Source organism: Capra hircus, chromosome 25, assembly GCF_001704415.2.
Source record: "Capra hircus breed San Clemente chromosome 25, ASM170441v1, whole genome shotgun sequence".
Classification (NCBI taxonomy): domain Eukaryota; kingdom Metazoa; phylum Chordata; class Mammalia; order Artiodactyla; family Bovidae; genus Capra; species Capra hircus.
In genome coordinates, this window is record NC_030832.1 from 9248119 (window position 1) to 9267699 (window position 19581).

A 19581-nucleotide genomic window follows, 5' to 3' on the forward strand; every position below is an offset into this window, starting at 1 on the left:
TGTGAGATTCTTAACCTCTCTGGGCCTTGATTTCCACTTCCATAAAATGACGTTGTAAATAGAACCCATGTTCCAGGGCTTAGTTCCCTGACCAGGGACTGAACCCACACCCCCTACAATGGATGTGCAGAGTCTTAACCAGTGGATCACCAGGGAAGTCCTTGAAGCTCACTTTTAAAAACCTCATATGACTCTTCAATGAAACAGAATTGTTTTACCCTGGTTTGTTTGACTGAAGACTGTGGCTTGAAGTTCTGTGAAGGCAGGTGGAGTCCCTGCTAGAGCCGCAATGCCCAGCACAGGGGCCAGGTGTTCCGTGAATATTTCAAATGAAGACGTGAATGAATGAATGAAAGCTTACATGGAGTAACACAGTGTTCAAGGGTAGCCCTTCTATGTATCTTACTAATCCATAGTCACCTTCAGTCTCAGACCAGCTGGCACAACTCTCGGCCCTTCAAAGTCATCGAGCAAAGACAGGCTCGATGTACCCTCTCAACTCTCCTTAACCTGGGGGGGAAGTGGGTTCTGCAACAGGCCTGGGAGTTCTGAAGAGGAGAGGGTACTGGCTCCAACTCTAACTGGCTGTGTGACTATGAGCAAATCACTGTGCCTCTGGGCTTTCTCTTCTGAAAAATAACGGCTTGAAAGTATCACCTCCTGAGGCCCCCGTGAGCCCTATCTATTCCTTCATCCATCCACTCAAGAAACATCTGGTGATTCTAAAGGTTAAAACCAAAACAGAGGGCCGCCTCTGAATCACTCTTGTTAACCAGAAAATGAAAAAACCCAGGCCCTTTCCATTCCTAGAGCATTGCTTTTGAGGTTTTACTGTACTGTTCCTGGCCTCTGAATTTGTGAAATGAAATTGGGAAAGAGAATACAACAGCATTCAGATTAGTGACTATCCTGGCCCCCAACAGCTCCAGCCCTGATATCTCAGACCCTATGTCCCTTCTTTTATTTTTTTTAATTTAAATTTTCTTTTTTTTGTTTGTTTTTTACCCCTTCTTTTGAAGCACCCCTATTGGGAAGTAGATAGATAGCCAGGTCAGAGAGTGACTTTTGGTGTCAAACATGATCATAAATTCTGAACGACTCACCCAGGGAGAAACCTGGGGGCATAGGAAATCAACCAGACAGAAGACAAGCAACCTGGTCCCCACTGCATATCTGCCTTGTCTGTATCATGCAGCCCCACTTAAAGTGTGACCCCCTTCTCCTCTGCAGCCCCTGGGCCTCAGTTTTCTGGATCAGAGGATCTTTCAGGAGCCTCAGCAAAGCAAAACACCAAAATCAACTGCTCAAAGGGTCAGCAAGCCAGCTATGTGAGTGAAGCAGGACTGGTGTGTGGCAATAGGGAATGGTGGGCACTGTGGTAAAATGAACACTGCAAGCTCGGTGTGTCAGCTTCAGGGAGTGTGTGCAGACAGGGCAGCCAGATAATCCCATCTTTAATACAACCAAATGTGTGTGTGCACGTGTGTGTGTGTGTGTGTGTAGAATGTATTATTTAGTCATTGGCAATTAATTCAATACATTTTGAAAGCTTCCTGATCACTAAGACTCAGGTCCATGCCCATCAGCCTTCCATCTTCAACCCTGTCTCTCTTCTGTGGCTTCTCACTTTGTCCCTGAAGCCTGCTGGATCTCTGCACCACAGGTCTGGTCTCAGAAATGCTAAAATGCTGGGTAAGGCCATGGAGACAGGGAAGACTACAAGTGTGAGCCCATACATGCACGCACGCGCACACACACACACACACATACAGGCACTGCTTAGGGAGTGGTCTGTTCCCTGGAGCCAGCTGGACAGCATCCTCCTGAACCCACTGGAAAGCAAGTCAACTGAGAGATCCTCCAGCTTCTCCCAGTTTCCTCCCAGGCCTGGCAGGGAGCCAGCTCTTGGTCACGTCTCTAGGATTTCCTGCCTGGGCTGCATCAGGGAAGATACCCAGTGAGGCTGTGGTCACCGTGCCAGCCTCTGAGAGCCACAGGGGAAAACACCTCACGGGTCCCTAAGCTGTAAAAGCAGATAGGAGACTTACCTTCCCACGGCAAAATGCAACTATACCTTTTTTCTTCTAAAACTCAGGAGTCATCCCATCTGTCCAAGATGAATGTACATGCATTTGCATGCACTTGTTTGTTTATTTACAATTCACCCAATCAAGTACTGCATGTGCGTGCGTGCTGTCGTGGCTGACTCTGTGCGACCCAGGGATCTCTTGAGTCTCCTGCATTGGTAGGCAGATTCTTCACCACTGTGTGAAAGAAGCCACCTGCCCAGGTGGCGCAGTGGTAAAGAATCTGCCTGCCAATGCAGGAGGTGCAGGAGACCTGAGTTCAAACCCTGGGTCGGGAAGATCCCCTGGAATAGGTAATGGCTATCCACTCCAGTATTCTTGCCTGGGAAATACCGTGAACAGGGGAGCCTGGTGGGCTGCAGTCCATGCGGTCACGGAGAGTCAGACATGACTGAGTAACTGAGCACGCAAGTACAATAAAGTCTTTATGGAACACCCACTTTAACAGCGACTGGGGTGCAGAGCTGACTAAAAGCTCAGGCTGTCCCCAGTTCTCTCCACTGTGCTTTCTGACCCCGTTGCTCTGCCAAAACACCTTTTCTCACAGTTCATCCAAAGACTCCTGGGCACTAAACCCAATAAACTTTTTATTTTCTTATCAAAAAAAATTCCTAATGATGAGCACATCCAGTATCATTAGGGAAATGCAAATCAAACAAATCTCACAGATACTATCTCACACCCATTAGGATGGCTAGTATTAAAAAAAAAAACCAGAAAATAAATTTTGACAAGGATAGTCCCACCAGCCCTTGTTAGTGGGACTAGTATGGTGGCTCTTCAAAAAATTAGAATTGTGTTATCTAACAATTCCTATTCTGAGTATGTATTCAAAATAATTGAAAGTAGGGTCTCAAAGAGATATTTGTATATCTGTGTTCATTGAAGCATTATTCATAATAGCTAAAACATGGAAGCAAACCAAGGGTCCATTGATAGGTGAATGGATAAGCAAGATTCAGTACAAAGGAATATTGTTTCGATTTAAAAATGGACGAAGTTTTGCAATATACTACAACCTGGGTGAACCTTGAGGACATTATGCTAAGTGAAATAAGCCAGTCACAAAAAGCCAAATACTGTGTGGTTCCATTAGGTACTTAGAGTAGTCAAAACCATAGACACCGAAAGTAGAATGGGTTGGCAAGGGGAAATCGGGGGAGTTACTGTTTAATGGATACAGACTTTTAGTTTTATAAGATGAAAAGAATTATGGAGATGGATGGTGGTGATGGCTCAGTTCAGTTCAGTTCAGTTCATTTGCTCAGCCATGTCCGACTCTTTGCGACCCCATGGACTGCAGCACACCAGGCCTCCTTATCCATCACCAACTCCCGGACTTTACTCAAACTCATGTCCATTGAGTCAGTAATGCCATCCAACCATCTTGTCCTCTGTTGTCCCCTTCTCCTCCCACCTTCAACCTTTCCCAGCATCAGGGTCTTTCCCAGTGAGTCAGTTCTTCGCATCAGGTAGCCAAAGTATTGGAGTTTCAGCTTCAGCATCAGTCCTTCCAATGAGTATTTAGGACTGGTTTCCTTTAGGATGGACTGGCTGGATCTCCTTGCAGTCCAAGGGACTCTCAAAGAGTCTTCTCTAGCACCACAGTTCAAAAGCATCAATTCTTCAGTGCTCAGCTTTCTTTATAGTCCAACTCTCACATTCATACATGACTACTGGAAAAACCACAGTTTTGACTAGATGGACCTTTCTTGGCAAAGTAATGTCTCTGCTTTTTAATATGCTGCCTAGGTTGGTCATAACTTTTCTTCCAAGGAGCAAGTGTCTTTTAATTTCATGACTGCAGTTACCATCTGCAGTGATTTTGGAGTCCAAAAAAATAAAGTCTACCACTGTTTCCATTGTTTCCCCATCTATTTACCATGAAGTGATGGAACCAGATGTCATAATCTTAGTTTTCTGAACGTTGAGTTTAAAGCCAACTTTTTCATTCTCCTCTTTCATCAAGAGGCTCTTTAGTTCCTCTTCACTTTCTGCCATAGAGATGGTGTCATCTGCATATCTGAGGTTATTGATATTTCTCCTGGCAATCTTGATTCCAGCTTGGACTTCATCCAGTCCAGCATTTCTCATGATGTACTCTGCATATAAGTTAAATAAGCAGGGTGACAATACACAGCCTTGACATACTCCTTTCCCTATTTGGAACCAGTCTGTTGTTCCATATCCAGTTCTAACTGTTGCTTCTTGACCTACATACAGATTTCTCAGGAGGCAGGTCACGTGGTCTGGTATTCCTATCTCTTTAAGAATTTTCCACACAATATTATGAATGTTATTTGTTACCAATGAATTATAAACTACTTTTATGTTATTTTTAGTTTAAGATAAATTTTGCATCACATGGATTTTATCATAGTAAGAAAAATTGAAAACAATCCTAATAGTGCACCGAGCACCCAGACTTTGGGTTTCTAAATACCATTCTCCAGTAAAAGGAAACAGCGTTCCTTGGAGAAATGCTGATTCTGGGACTGGAGCAGAAAAATTCGAAATGAGCCCGGAGCATCTTATAGGGCCAGAAAGTAAGGAAGTGCTCAAAAAACAAAAGGACAGGGGCTGTCAAAGGGACATAGGAACCACGGGACATAGGATCCAACCCAAAGAACTCCCAATGTCCAAAGCTGGAACAATTTGAGCAACACAATAATTAATGTAGTATTGGATTATAGCCCAGAGTATAAAATATATATCCATGAGTAATATTGACATAAATAAATGATAGAATACATAACGGTGAAGATACTTTCTTAGAGAATAATTTACAAATAATACATGTCCATACATATACCTTCTCCCAGAGATGGAGCTTAATCCCACCCCACCTTGGGTGTAAGCTGGACTCAATGACACACTGTTAAAGAGTGGAGTACGCAAAGGGATGAGCAGTAACGGGCATAGAGGAGAAGGTTGGCAGATGCCCCCTTAACCGCGTGACCGGTTGTACCTCTACAGGGTGTCATGCAGACATCATGAATGCCTTCACAGAAAGGAATGAGAAAGACACTGCATCCCTGGTCTTCCCTGCCAAACCTGTAACCCCAGACTAATCACAAGAAAAGCGTCAGACAAACCCACGTTCAGGGACATTTAACGAAAACCTTCAAATACCAACAAATAGAAGGACTCTTCAAAACTGCCAAGATCATGAAAAACAGGGGAAGATGGAGAAACGGCCATGAGCAGAGGAGAGCTGATGCGAAGTACAGTGTAACATACACCGGATTGGACCTTAGAGCAGATGAGGTAAACAGGGAAAACAAATTCTGGAGTGTAGTTAATAGTGATGCACTAATGTTACTTCTTAGTTTTAACAAATGAACCGTAACAAACAGTTCCAACAGTTATTAGGGGACGATGGGTGAAGGGTACGTGGAAATTCTCCATGTTGTCTTTGCGCCTTTTCTAAGAACCTAAACATATTGCACAATTTAAAAGTCTATTTAAAAAAGCATTTCCTCCTGATTAAAGAGGAACACATGTTCACTGTAGATGATTAATATATAAACAAATAAGAAACCAGCAGTTACTTACTGCTGATTTTGTTAACATTCAAGTGTATTTCAATGCCATCTTATTCTGCACTTTTTTTTTTAACTCAAAGTATAGTTAGTTGGCTCAGTGGTAAAGAATCTGCCTGCCAAGCAGAAGACCCGGGTTCGATCCCCAGAGAAGGAAATGACAACCCATTCCAGTAATCTTGCCTGGGAAGTCCCATGGACAGGGGAGCCTGGTGGGCTACAGTCCATGGGGTCTCAAAGAGTCAAACACAACTTAGTGACTTTGCGACTCCATGAACTGTAGCCCATCTTCCTCTGTCCAGGGAATTCTCCAGGCAAGAATACTGGAGTGGGTTGTCATTCCCTTCTCCAGGGGATCTTCCTGACTCAGGGCTTGAACCCAGGTCTCCTGCACTGCAGGCAGATTCTTTACCATCTGAGCCACCAGGGAAGCCCCAAACAACAACAATACTCTATTACACTAATGTAATGGACTATAGATAATTATATGGTGAAAGTGAAAGTGAAGTCGCTCAGTCATGTCCGACTCTTTGAGACCCCATGGCCTGTAGCCTACCAGATTCCTCCGTCCATGGGATTTTCCAGGCAAGAGTACTGGAGTGGGCTACCATTTCCTTCTCCTGGAGATCTTCCCAACCCAGGGATTGAACCCAGGTCTCCCGCATTGTAGGCAGACGCTTTACCGTCTGAGCTACCAGGGAAGTCAATTATACGGTAAGAATACTCTATTACAAAATAAAAGTAAATAAATAAGTAAACTTGTCTATTAAGGGCAGGATTCAAACCCAGGACTTCTGGCTCCAGTTCCTAATTTTTCTGCACCACCCCACATGGCTGACAGTCACCTCCACCTTGGACCAACCTTGTTTTATAGAAACAAGCTCAGTCTGGGAACTTGTACAAGACCCCTAAGTCACAGCTGGTCTCGGGACTCCTAGCTCCGATGTCCAGTCTTTGGATACCATGGTCTATGCTGTGCTCCTTAACAGACAAACAGGTTTTTAAAAACGTGACCTCTTCCGTTCCTGGGGAGGCTGACAACCTCACAACATTCGGTCCCTGAGGGGTCACAGCACGTCTCCACCCTGGGATCCATCGTGAGGCTGGTTCTGCAGCAAGGAACAAGCTCCCAGGTCTCTGGTTTGGGCACATTTATTTTGGCTCTTTTACATATATATATATACATGTTATTTTTTTTCCCATGATAGGAGGAAAGGGAGAAAAATGACTCTTTTATTTCGGTTTTTCTGCCTTTGCAAATTCTGTGCTATGTAAGGAGTGTGCGTGGAGAGGGGCGGGGTAGGGGTGGGGGGGAGGGGCAGGCTCAAGGGCAGACGCCCATGCACGGGGTGCTGGGGAATGTCTTCCTCATCGCCATGCACTTCTCCTTGTCGATGCACAGGGTGTTGGCCTTGATGGCCAGTTCATGCTCCAGCCGGCACTTGGTCATGACCAACAGCTGCAGCGTGTCCCGGGTCTCCCGCAGCCTCAGCTTGAGGGTCTGCAGGGTGTCGTCGATGGTGAACACCTCGTTCACCAACCTGGGGAGAGAGCGGAGGGGAAGGTGGGTTCGGCCAGCCAGAGGCCATAGGTGCCTCTCCCATGTGCCAGGCGCTGGGAGACTCAGAGAGCCAGGTGGGCGGGGCTCAGCCAGCAGGAAAGACAGAGGTGGGCAGGCATGGGGTGAACACCCCACAGAGTTGCTGAGGATGGTGAGCACAAAGCGAGATACAGATGGGGTGTTCAGGAAAATAAGCCAGTGGTTCCTCAGTTAAGCACAGACTCAAGACAGGAGCCACAAGAACTAAAAGTGAAGTGAAGTGAAAGCCGCTCAGTCGTGTCCGACTCTTGGCAACCCCATGGACTATACAGTTCATGGAGTTCTCCAGGCCAGAATACTGAAGTGGGTAGCCTTTCCCTTCTCCAGGGGATCTTCCAACCCAGGTCTCCCACATTGCAGGCAGATTCTTTACCAGCTGAGCCACCAGGGAAACCCAAGAATACTGAAGTGGGTAGCCTATCCCTTCTCCAGGGGATCTTCCCGACCCAGGAATTGAACCAGGGTCTCCTGAATGGCACACGGATTCTTTACCAGCTAAGCTACCAGGGAAGAATAAACAGACACTCAAATCCTTGCACAAATACTCGTGTGGCGCTAATGAAAAGTCAGTGAAAATGTTAGCTGCCCAGTTGTGTCTGACTCTTGCAACTGCATGGACTATAGCCGGCCAGGCTCCTCTGTCCATGGAATTCTCCTGGCAAGAATACTGGTGTGGGTAGCTATTCCCTTCTTCAGGGGATCTTCCCTACCCAGGAATTGAATCCAGGTCTCCTGCATTGCAGGCAAATCCTTTACCGTCTGAGCCATCAGGGAAGCCCGCGGCACAGATAACAAGAGTCAAAAGGTCGAAACAACCCAAATGTCCATCGACAGAAGAACGGATGCACAAAATATGCTCTGTCCCCACATGGGGATATTATGAAAAGGAATGCGAAGAACTGACTTATTGGAAAAGACTGATGCTGGGAAGATTGAAGGCAGGAGGAGAAGGGGACAACAGAGGACAAGATGGTTGGATGGCATCACTGACTTGATGGACATGAGTTTGAGCAAGCTCCGGGAGCTGGTGATGGGCAGGGAAGCCTGGTGTGGTGCAGTTCACGGGGTCGCAAAGAGTTGGGCACGACTGAGTGACTGAACTGAACTGAATGAAAAGGAATGAAGTGCTGACATGTACTACAACGTGGATGGACCTTGAAGACATGATGCTGAGTGAAAGATACCAGGCACCACGTCTGAATCCCAGTACCTGTGAATGTGATGCTTTTTGGAAGAAGGATTTTTGTGGATGGAATTCAGTTAAGGATCTTGAGATGAAATTATCCTCCATTAAGTGTGCTGTGCTCAGTCAGTCCTGTCTGACTCGGTGTGACCCCATGGACTGTAGCCTGCCAGGCTCCTCTGTCCATGGGATTTTCCCAGAATACTGGAATGGGTTGCCCTGCCCTCCTCCAGGGTATCTTCCTGACCCAGGGATCAAACCTGGATCTCCCGCATTGCAGGCGGATTATTTACTGTCTGAGCCACCAGGGATGGACCCTAAATCCAATGACTGATCTCCTTATAGAGAAAGGAGGGGGAGATTTGAAACACAGAGACACACAGGGAGGAAGGCCACGTGAAGATGGAGGCAGCTGCAATAATGCAGCTACAAGCCAAGGGCTGCCAGCCACCACCAGGAGCCAGGAGAGGGGCTGGGCGAAGATGCACTCTCAGAACCCCCAGAGAGAATCAACCCTGCTGACACTCTGATTTCAGAGGTTTGGCCTTTGCAAGTTTCAGAGGAGAGATCCTGTTGTTTTAAGCCACCCAGCTTGTGGTCATTTGTTACAGCAGCCTTGGGTCATGAATACACCTGTGATGGTGGGTTGGTTGTGGGGCTGGGACCCACCTGGAGGTCAGGGGAGAGACAGTGCTCAGAACTGGAGGACACACTGCTGGGAGGACCCGGGTTGATATCAGGGTGAGCTTCCCTGTGACAAGCCTGAGCTAGAGAGAGGTGAGAGCAGCAGCCTGGAGACCCCTGTTTCCTTAGGGCTCTCTCAGCCAGCGCTGTCCAGCAGAATTTTCAGCAGCGATGGAGATAGTCCGTTCCACGCCTCCAGCCACACAGAGCTCCTGACCACTCGATATGCAGTTTGTGCAAACAAGAACCTGAATTTTATTCTCAGGCAGTGACCAAGGCTGTAGAAGCCTCAGCGCATGGTACCAGTCATCATTTTCTCTCTGAATATTTTTCTTCCTCCTCTTTACTCCTCCAGCTCTCTTTGCCCCATTCTCTCAGCTCAGAAGGAAGACAAGCCACTGAGGTGGGCGTCGGGGGGAGCCTGCCACATGGCCACCGAGAATGAAGACAGTGTCCTGAGCTTGGAGGGGACAAAGCAGTCAAGCGACCAGCCCCAAGTCACACAGCAGGTCACAGGAAAAACACTCCCAAGGCCAATGGCCATTTCCTTCCTTGCCTGATCATGGTGCCATCCCAACCCTCCACCCCTAGACTCACAAACCCTGTTTCTGGGCCTGCAGTGAGCTTTGTGCCCCTCTCCCGTCAACAGCAGCAGCTCCTCCTTAGCCAAGTGGGACGGGCAGGACTGGGCTGTTCCGAGGGCTCGCAGGTGAGAATTTCACAGAAAGGGCACTGGCGGATGGGTGAGGTGTGGGCTGGGTGCCTCTTTCACAGGAGCCTGGAGGGGGGAGGGGGGCAGGGCGGGTGTGGAGCGATCAAAGGGCAAGGACCACGCCTCCGGGCTGGGCGGCACCCTCTCATTGGCTTGGAGAGTTCCCGGAGCAGAACAGGCCTACAAAACCATCCTCGCTTAGATGAGGAGGCAGCGCAGAGGGGTGGCCTCCATTGGTGGGGAGACTACCACGGGCATCCTCAGAGCCCCAGGCCCCCAGTGCCCTGTGGAGTCGTAGATCCCAGTCTCCTGATGGGCGGAGTGTCCATTTTCCAGCTCCCGAGACCTGCCCCTCCCCTGCCGGCCCCCGACCCCCACCCCGAGACTCACTTGAACTGGGGGCTGTCCCTGCACAGCTCCACGTTGGGGCGCCGGGTCCGGCACTCCAGCCTCGTCTGCGCCACCTTCAGCGGGCACTCCTTGGCCATGATGGACCTTTCCAGCAGCATGATGGTGCTCTCCGTCTGGAAGATCTCCTGCAGCGTCTGCGGGGAACATTTGCGGTATCAGAAGGAATCTGACCTTGCACTTGTGTGCTTAGTCGCTCGGTCCTGTCTGACTCTTTGCCACCCCGTAGATCGCAAGCCGCCAGGCTCCTCTGTCCATGGGGATTCTCCAGGCAAGAATACTGGAGGGGGTTGCCATGCCCTCCCCCAGGGGAATCTTCCCAACCCAGGGATCGAACCCAGGTCTCCCGCATTGCAGGCAGATTCTGCACCCTCTGAGCCACCAGGGAAGAACTTGCACTTAACCAACCATAAGTACCCCCCAGAACTGAGTGTACTGAAACAGCACACGCCACTGTGTATAAAACGTCCGCTCTCTTCCCTGTCATCTCCGGCAGCTCTAGACCTAGGTATGAGCAGTTCTGGTTTTCATGGTGCCCTTCACCTGCGAGAAGGTTCTTTAGTGGTGGACTGCGCTAACACCCCTCCCAGACTTGTCAGGGCCCAATGGGGAGGTAATGGCAACCCACTCCAGTATTCTTGACTGGGAAATCCCCTGGACAGAGGAGCCTCACGGGCTACAGTCCCTGGGGTCGCAAAGGAGTTGGACACGACTCAGCAACTCAACAACAACAAATAGCGAGGTGCTGTGTGCTCTGTTCTGGACAAGCCTGGAAGGGTACCCTGCCACAGTGTCCCTCAACACCTTCCCTTCAGTTAATCTATGAGCTTGTCTCTCTGCCTCCCTAGCATGTGAGCTGCAAGAGGCCAGGTGCTTTGCTTTATCCATTACTGCATCCTCTCCACCCAACGCCAGGCACAGAGCTCAGTGCAGAGTGAGGGCTGTCAGAAAAAATACAGCACGCCCAGTTAAATGTGAATTTCAGATCAACAACAAAGCATTTTTAGTACAGTAAGTCCAATTTGTTCCTAAGTCCACAAGGTTAGCCTAGATACCCAATTAACACAATTGGTGATATAGTACTGTGCGATAATAGGTTTATAATACTTTTCACACAAATAATAGGTAAAAAAACAAAAAATAAAACATTTTTACTCTTACAGTACAGTACGTTGAAACTACAGTACTACAGTACAACAGCTGGCATACAGGGGTTGGCATCAAGTGAACAGGCAAGAAGAATTACTGACTCGAGGAAGTAGAGGAGGTGGGAGATGGTAGAGCTGAAGGATCGTAAGCAATGGGAGACAGTGTGTGTGCGGAGTCACTTAATCGTGTCCAATTCTTTTCGACCCTTTGGACTGTAGCCCAGCAAGCTTCTCGGTCCATGGGATTTTTCAGGCAAGAATACTGGAGTGAGTTGCCATTTCCTCCTCCAGGGGATCTTCCTGACCCAGGAGGGCAAGCTGCAATTTCACTCACTCCTGACGTTAATGGAACGCAAGTTCACATCTTTGAAAGTTCACAACTTGAAGGTTCATATATAGGGGATTTACTGATATGTCTCAACTATTGCATAACACATACTTACACTAGAGAGTTGTTTACTGTTGATCTAAAATTCAAGTGGAACTGGACATCCGGCATTCTTATTTGCCAAATATGGCAACTCTACTCATAGTAGGAGCTCAATAAACATCCATTGAATGAATGAATGAATCACAGTGGGACCTCGAAGTCTAGATTTTTAGTTAGTTCCCCAAGGGTCCTTATGCACAGTGAAGTTTTGGACCAGTGTGCCCTGAAATCTATATGGTCCTGTCACAGATTTTAATATGCAGAGAACTGTTACATGTGAGTATACCAGTGCTCCTGAATGGGGTGGGGACTGCAAGTCTAAGACCCTGCCTCACTTTTAGGGACTTTACAATCATACTGTTTTTCTCTTTGACATGAGTGCCGAACAATTGATGCTTTTAAACTGTGGTGTTGGAGAAGACTCTTGAGAGTCCCTTGGACTGCAAGGAGATCAAACCAGTCCATCCTAAAGGAAATCAGTCCTTTTCCAAAGGAAATCACTGGAAGGACTGATGCTGGAGCTGAAACTCCAATACTTTGGCCACCTGATGCAAAGAACTGACTCACTGGAAAAGACCCTGATGCTGGGAAAGATTGAAGGCAGGAGGAGAAGGGGATGACAGGATGAAATGGTTGGACAGCATCACTGACTCTTTGAACATGAATTTGAGCAAGCTTCAGGAGTTGGAGATGGACAGGGAAGACTGGCGTGCTGCAGTCCATGGGGTCGCAAAGAGTCAGACACGACTGAGTGAATGAACTGAACTGAACTGAACTGATGAAATACTCACAGATCATAACATGGCTATTTTAGCTGGGTAGGGCCCATATTTTATGGGCAACAAGAAATTGCTTAAAAGAGATTTTTTTCCCCAAAGAAGTAAAGTCCTGGCTTTCCTATTACCTTAACACATTATTGACTGGAGATGTATGAATATATCTTTTGTCACCCAAACGTTATTGACTGGAGATGTATCAATACGTTTTTAGGCAGTGATACAATTAACATCACTGTGTGAAGTTGTTAGAACTTAAAGTTGATCAAAGATTCATTATCCAACTTCTGATTGTCATTATCATTCACATTTTGCTCCCTTAGGGGTTTTTGATCCAACCTTATGTATATTATAAATGCAAGTTTATTACCAAAAATTTTCAAAAGTGATGCATTGCAAAATTTTGAGTAAAGAAGTATTTTTAATTGAATTTTATGCAGATACTTTTTCTGATTGTCTGAGCAACACATATACCAGTATCTTAGAAGATGACAGTTCTTCAGATTATAATTCTGATTCAGATGATGTGAATATTAGACCAAAAAAAAAAAAGACAAAAAATCTTAGTGATGGATTCTGAAATGGAAAGTGAAAATGAAACTCATGGTGCTGGAGAAGACTTTACAGGTGTGGCTTCTCAGGTGGCACAGTGATAAAGAATCCACCTGCCGATGCAGGAGACACAAAAGACACAGATTCAATCCTTGGGTCAATAAGATCCCCTGGAGGAGGTCATGGCAGCCCACTCCAGTATTCTTGCCTGGGAAATCCCATGGACAGAGGAGCCTGGTGGGCTACATTCCACAGGGTCATAGAGAGTCGGACACGACTGAAGTGACTTAGCGCACACACACACAGGTTAAACTACTGAATATAATAACCCACAAAGTGTTAGTGAAATAACAGGAATTAATTTTGGCCAGCCAAAATAAAAATCGCTGGCCTCAGGCACTAGTTTCTGGAAAAACCACTCAGCATGCCCTGGTCAATAATGAATTTGCATGCGGCTTAGTCACTCAGTCGCCTCCAACTCTTTGCGACCCTTCGGGCAGTAGCCTGCCAGGTTCCCCTGTCCATGGATTCTCCAGGCAAGAATACTGGGATGGGTTGCCAGGCCCTCCTCCAGGGGATTTTCCCCACCCAGGGATCAAACCCGAGTTTCCTGTGTCTCCTGAAATGGCAGATGGGTTCTTTACCATTGAGCCACCTGGGAAGCCCTACCTTACGCAAAAAAATAAATAAATAAATAAAGCCTACAAAGTGAACACATCTCTGTTTCAAGAGAACAAAAGGATGCCCTTTTCCTACTTGGGCTGAGACAGAGGCAGAGTTATCTGAGGGTGGGGTGGGAGGGGGTGCTACACTGCTTCTTTCAAATCCCACCAAGGAGGGAGACTGGCCCCTCACCTGGTCCTCAGTGGGCCACCCAGACCAGAGCAACGCCAGCCAGAGGCTAGTTAAACGCTATCCCATAAGAATGTTCCGTGCCCAGCAGGTGGGAAGGTAAACACTCCACTGAGTGGGGAGAACAGCTCCTTAGAAGCCCAGGGGATTTTTCTCAGAAACTTACCCTTTGGATATGCAGGTATGCAAAGCTCAGAGAGCACGCCCAACACAGTGTAGAATAAAACTGGGCCTTCCAACCCAGGTGGCCCAGTGGTAAAGAATCCACCCGCCCAGCAGGAGGATTTTGGGCAGGTAGGTTCTTTACTACTGAGCCACATGGGAATCCCCGTTATGCTTCATTACAGGATACTGAACACAGTTCCCTGTGCTGTATAGGAGATCCTTGTTATTTTATGTAAAGAAGTGTGTGGACCCTCAACTCACACCACCAAAGTGAAAGTGTTAGTAGCTCAGTGGTGTCTGACTCTTTGTGACCCCATGGACTGTAGCCCACCAGGCTCCTCTGTCCATGGAATTCTCCAGGCAAGAATACTGGAGTGGGTAGCCATCCCCTCCTCCAGGGGATCTTCCTGACCCAGAGATCAAACCTGGTCTCCTGTATTGCAGGCAGATTTTCTACTGTCTGAGCCACCAGGGAAGCGTGTATCTGCTCATCCCAAACTCCTCACTTATCCCTCCCACCCCCTTCCCCCTTTGGTAACCATAAGTTTGTTTTCTGTGTCTGTGAGTCAGTTTTGCAAATAAGTTTATTTGTATCATAGTTTAGATTCCATGTATAAGGGCCATCATAGGGTATTTGTCTTTCTCTTTCTGATTTACTTCACTTGGTGTGATAATCTCTAGATCCACCCATGTTGCTGCAAATGGCATTATTTCATTGTTTTTTATGGCTGAGTAGCATTCCATTATAGGAGACGGCAATGGCACCTCACTCCAGTATTCCTGCCTGGAGAATCCCATGGACGGAGGAGCCTGGAAGGCTGCAATCCAGGGGGTCGATGAGGGTCAGACACGACTGAGCGACTTCACTTTCACTTTTCACTTTCATGCATTGGAGAAGGAAATGGCAGCCCACTCCAGTGTTCTTGCCTGGAGAATCCCAGGGACAGGGGAGCCTGGTGGGCTGCCATCTATGGGGTCGCACAGAGTCGGACACGACTGAAGCAACTTGGCAGCAGCAGCAGCAGCATTCCATTATACAGCACAGGTTCTACCCATTCATCTGTCCGTGGACCTTTAGGTCATTTCCATGTCTTGGCTATTGTGAATAGTGCCACTATGATCACTGGAGTGCATGTATCTTTTTGAATTAGAGTTTTCTTCAGGAATGGGACTGTTGGATCATATGGTAACTCTATTTTTAGTTTTTTGAAAAACCTCCATACTGTGTTTCCACAGCGGCTGTACCAATTTACATCCCCACCAACAGTGTAGGAGGGTTCCCTTTTATCCACACCCTCTGTAGATTTTCTGTAGATTTTCTTTGATGATGAAAAGGCCTGTCTCTTGACTTTAGCGAAAGGGTGGACATTCATTCACATGCTCACTCATTTCTTCATTCACTCACTAATTTATGGATTCATTGATTCACTCATTGACTTAACTGTGGATGAGGCACCTATTGGGTGCTAAGCACTGTTGTAGGTAGTGGACACAGCAGTGCACAGAACAGATAGAAAACACTGCCTTCAAGGAGTTACATTCTAGTACAGCGGTCCCCAACCTTTTTGGCACCAGAGACAAGTTTCATGGAAGACAGGCTTTCCATGGACCAGTGAGGCAGGGTATGGTTTCAGGATGCTTCAAGAGCATTACATTTATTGTGCACTTTATTTCTATCATTATTACATCAGTTCCACCTCAGATCATCAAGCATTAGATCCCCCAGAGGTTGGGGACCCCTGTTCTAGTGGGTTATTTGCCCACTTCTTTAGGCAAGATTTATTAAGCACCTGGCCTTCCCAGATGGTGCTAGTGGTAAGGAACCTGCCTGCCAATGCAGGAGATATAGATTCAATCCCTGGGTCAGGAAGATCCCCCTGGAGGAGGGCATGGCAACCCACTCCAGTATTCTTGCCTGGAGAATCCCATTGACAGAGGAGTCTGGTGAGCTACAGTCCATGGAGTTGCAAAGAATTGGACGCAGCTGAAGTGATTAAGCACACACACACACATTTAGCACCCATAAGCCCTTACTACAACTGCAACCATCTTTGTGCAGTGCTGTGCTAATTTGCTTCAGTCGTGTCTGACTCTTTGCAACCCTATGGACTGTAGACCGCCAGGCTCCTCTGTCCATGGGGTTCTCCAGGCAAGAATATTGGAGTGGGTTGTCATGCCCTCCTCCAGGGGATCTTCCTGATCCAAGGATCGAACCCATGTCTCTTACGTTTCCTGCATTGGCAGCTGGGTTCTTTACCACTAGTAGCACCACCTGGGAAGTGACCATCTTTGCCATCACAGAAGTTCAAGTTCCTTTCTCCCTGTTAACAACACAAATTTGAGTGCCTTTAGTGTGCAGGATATTGGTGGGAGATGCCGTCACTGGGAGGTATCCAGTACATTTCAGTTTTCTGGGAACTCTCATGTGAGCACAGCAGTGAGGCAGGAAGACAGCAGCTCCCAGAGAAAACTAAAGCTTACTAATTATTTTTCAAACCTGAGGACCACTTCCAGGAGCATGGGGCCAGCCTGTCCTGGCACAGCCTCCCAACACTTGCTCATCTCCCTTGATTGGCAAAGAGCAGCTGCAGGATCCAGAGACTTCTGCAGGCAACAGGCTCCAGTTACATGTTAACAAGCCTGCTCTGCTTTCGTTATACGTATCTTTCTACCGCGTGCACGCGCTAAGTCGCTTCAGTGTCAGAATCTTTGCGACCCTATGGGCTGTAGCCCGCTAGGCTCTGTCTTTGGCATTCTCCAGGCAGGAACACTGGAGTGGGTTGCCATGCCCTCTTCCAGGGGATCTTCCCGACCCAGGGGTCAAAACCCACCTCTTTTATGTCTCCTGCATTGGCAGGCGGGTTCTTCACCACTTGCACCACCTGGGAAACCCAGCTACTCTCTACTCCTGGCAAATGCTGTTGGTTTTCCATCCATAGAATAATATAATTACATTTTACGACTTGAATGAAACATGTAAAGTGAGTAACAGCCCAGGTGGTGGGGCGGGGGTGGGGGGGGGCAGGCAGGTAAAATCAGGAAGGGTGATGGTGAAGGAGGGTGCTAAGGGGCACTATGAAACCCCTTGCCCCCCATCTCCTCCTCGGGGCTGGCTTTTGGCGGTGTGATGGGGCAGTTGGAACCGACTCTTGTTTTTTCTCCATGCCACCACCCCTTCCCACCCCACCTCACCCCCTAGCATTTCTCGAACAGGCCTGCCTGTGGATTTTCCAGAACAGAAGGGGTTTTCCAGAATTGGCTCTTCTAGAACCCACTGATGACTCACACCCAAGGCAAATCTGCCCAGGCGGGTCTAAACTCTGCCGAAAAATATTCCTCCAAACCTCCTGTCCAGCCTCCGTCACTCACAGCCAGGGTCCTCATCAATGGAAGAGAAAAAAAAAGATACATACACACACACACACACACACACACACACTCTGTCTAGGGGGCAGCCCCTGATGCCTACTACAGTCCTTCCAGCCTGTGCACCTCCAAAAGCCCTGGGGGCAGTGACTCAGCTTCCAGAAGTTTGAGGAAAGTGACCTCCAAGGGGCAGGAGGCAGAGACCACCTGGGCTGACCAGAGGCAGGGGCTGGAGACAGAACAGCCTTGGCCTTCAGGCTCAGCAGGAAGCTAAGGTGCCAAGACTGAGCTCTGAGCTCCAGGGCAGCCTGGTCCCAAATTCCATGATGTCCCCCAAGGAGAAGAGCTTGGAGTCCGAGAGGGTAATCCACATATCCCAGCGTGTCCACTCCTGGTCTATACTATATACACTGAAGGAGCCCAAGACCACTCTGGAACATACGTGTCAAGGAGGTCCAGTGAGCCAGCAGCACCCAGCTGCCTGTGACCACAGAGACGGACATGTAAAAAATGGTAAATGAGCAGGTGGAGGATTTTGGCAGCCCATAGATGGATTAACCTCACATCCAGAGGGACAATGCAAGGTGAGGAACTGGGAAACAGAATGAGCTATTTGACACAATCCCTTTTGAGAAAAGTGGAGATCCTTGCACAAGCAATGGCAATCCATGTTTTGTAAGAACACATTTAAATGGGTGGCAGAGGAGGAGTGGTTAGGTTGCATCTGACTCAACGGACATGAATTTGAGCAAACTTGGGGAGATAGTGAAGGACAGAGGAGCCTGGTGTGCTGCAGTCCATGGGGCTGCAAAGAGTCAAACACGACTGAGTGACTGAACAACATTTAAATCAACAGGTCAACATTCTTTAAAGAGGTCATATTCATTCATTCATTCAAATAGTCCCTGACCGCAAGGTCATCTATGGGAGAATAGGAGTTACCCTGAAGTTTAGGGATAAAAGGGTATAAACAAGGAAATAAGAGGCTTTGTACAAACACATGTGCCAGGAGCCAAGACGTATGATAAACTTACCTCTCTTCCCCAGGATCAAAAGAGGAGAAAAAAATCCCCATAATCCTATCAGAGCTAAGGTTTCTTTTTAAAATAACTTTTCTAAGGGAGAAATTCTATTAAAGAGAAAATGCTATCTAATTGTACTGTGCTGTGCCTCACTCAGTCGTGTCCGACTCTTTGCGACCCTGTGGACTGTAGCCCACCAGGCTCCTCCGTCCATGGGATTCTCCAGGCAAGAATACTGGCGTGGGCTGCCATTTCCTTCTCCAGGGGATCTTCCCAACTCAGGGATCGAACCCGGGTCTCCCATATAATGGGTGTTAATTCTTGCATTTGTTTGCCCATTAGCATTATCTGGACAGTTTTTTAAACTGCAGCTGTCTGCCCCCCTCCACCAGAGGTTCAGATTCCATTGGCCCGGGATGCAGTGGGTGTCAAAAGGCTTCAGGAACTCCCTAAAGGTGCAGCCAGAGTCAGGAAACACTGATGCGGGTGATAGAGATGTGCAAATGCTAAAGAGTCCCAAGGGGAAGGAGATGGATTGAGGACTCTGGTTAGGGACTTGGAGGTGCAACTCAAGACTGTCCATCTTGGCAGGAAAACCCCAAGTGGAGGCACGGGAGTAATTTCATCCCTTGAAGATATTTTTGGAGATGCGCATGTGGGTGACCTGTGCACGATGGGCTTGGATTTCCAGCAAGGAGCCTGGGGGAAAAGAGGCTGCCTCATCACAGGGTTTTCAAGTTTCTGGGGGAAATTTGACATCACCAATTGGAAATCCTGGTGCTCAGCCCAGAGCTGTGCCTTGTTCCACACTGTGGTTGCTTAGGCGATCCAGACCCCGGCCCAGGCAGGCAGGAAGCTCAGAGCACAGGCAGCCTTGCCAGGCAAGTCTGTACATGCTCTGTGGCTCAGAATCGCTCAGACCCAAGGCGCCTGTTATATGCATGTGGGCACGCACGCGCGCGCACACACACACGGAATGAGTGTCTCGAACATCTTCACCACCCTCTGCAGGAAGAAGATAGAGGTGTTTGAGACATTCAGTTACCCACTCACC

At 47.9% G+C, this 19581-nt stretch overlaps 1 protein-coding gene across 1 annotated transcript in view; it reads right to left on the bottom strand.

The window, feature by feature from the left end:
• TEKT5 (tektin 5) overlaps nt 6766–19581 on the bottom strand; it is a 48186-nt gene continuing 35370 nt past the window's right edge. Inside the window, exons 6-7 of the mRNA XM_018040100.1 lie at nt 10199–10353; nt 6766–7170 (exon numbers count right to left, since the gene is read on the bottom strand). Of these exons, the coding sequence (XP_017895589.1) occupies nt 6954–7170; nt 10199–10353 (372 nt within the window). The 3' untranslated portion in view covers nt 6766–6953. The remainder of the gene's footprint in view (nt 7171–10198; nt 10354–19581) is intronic.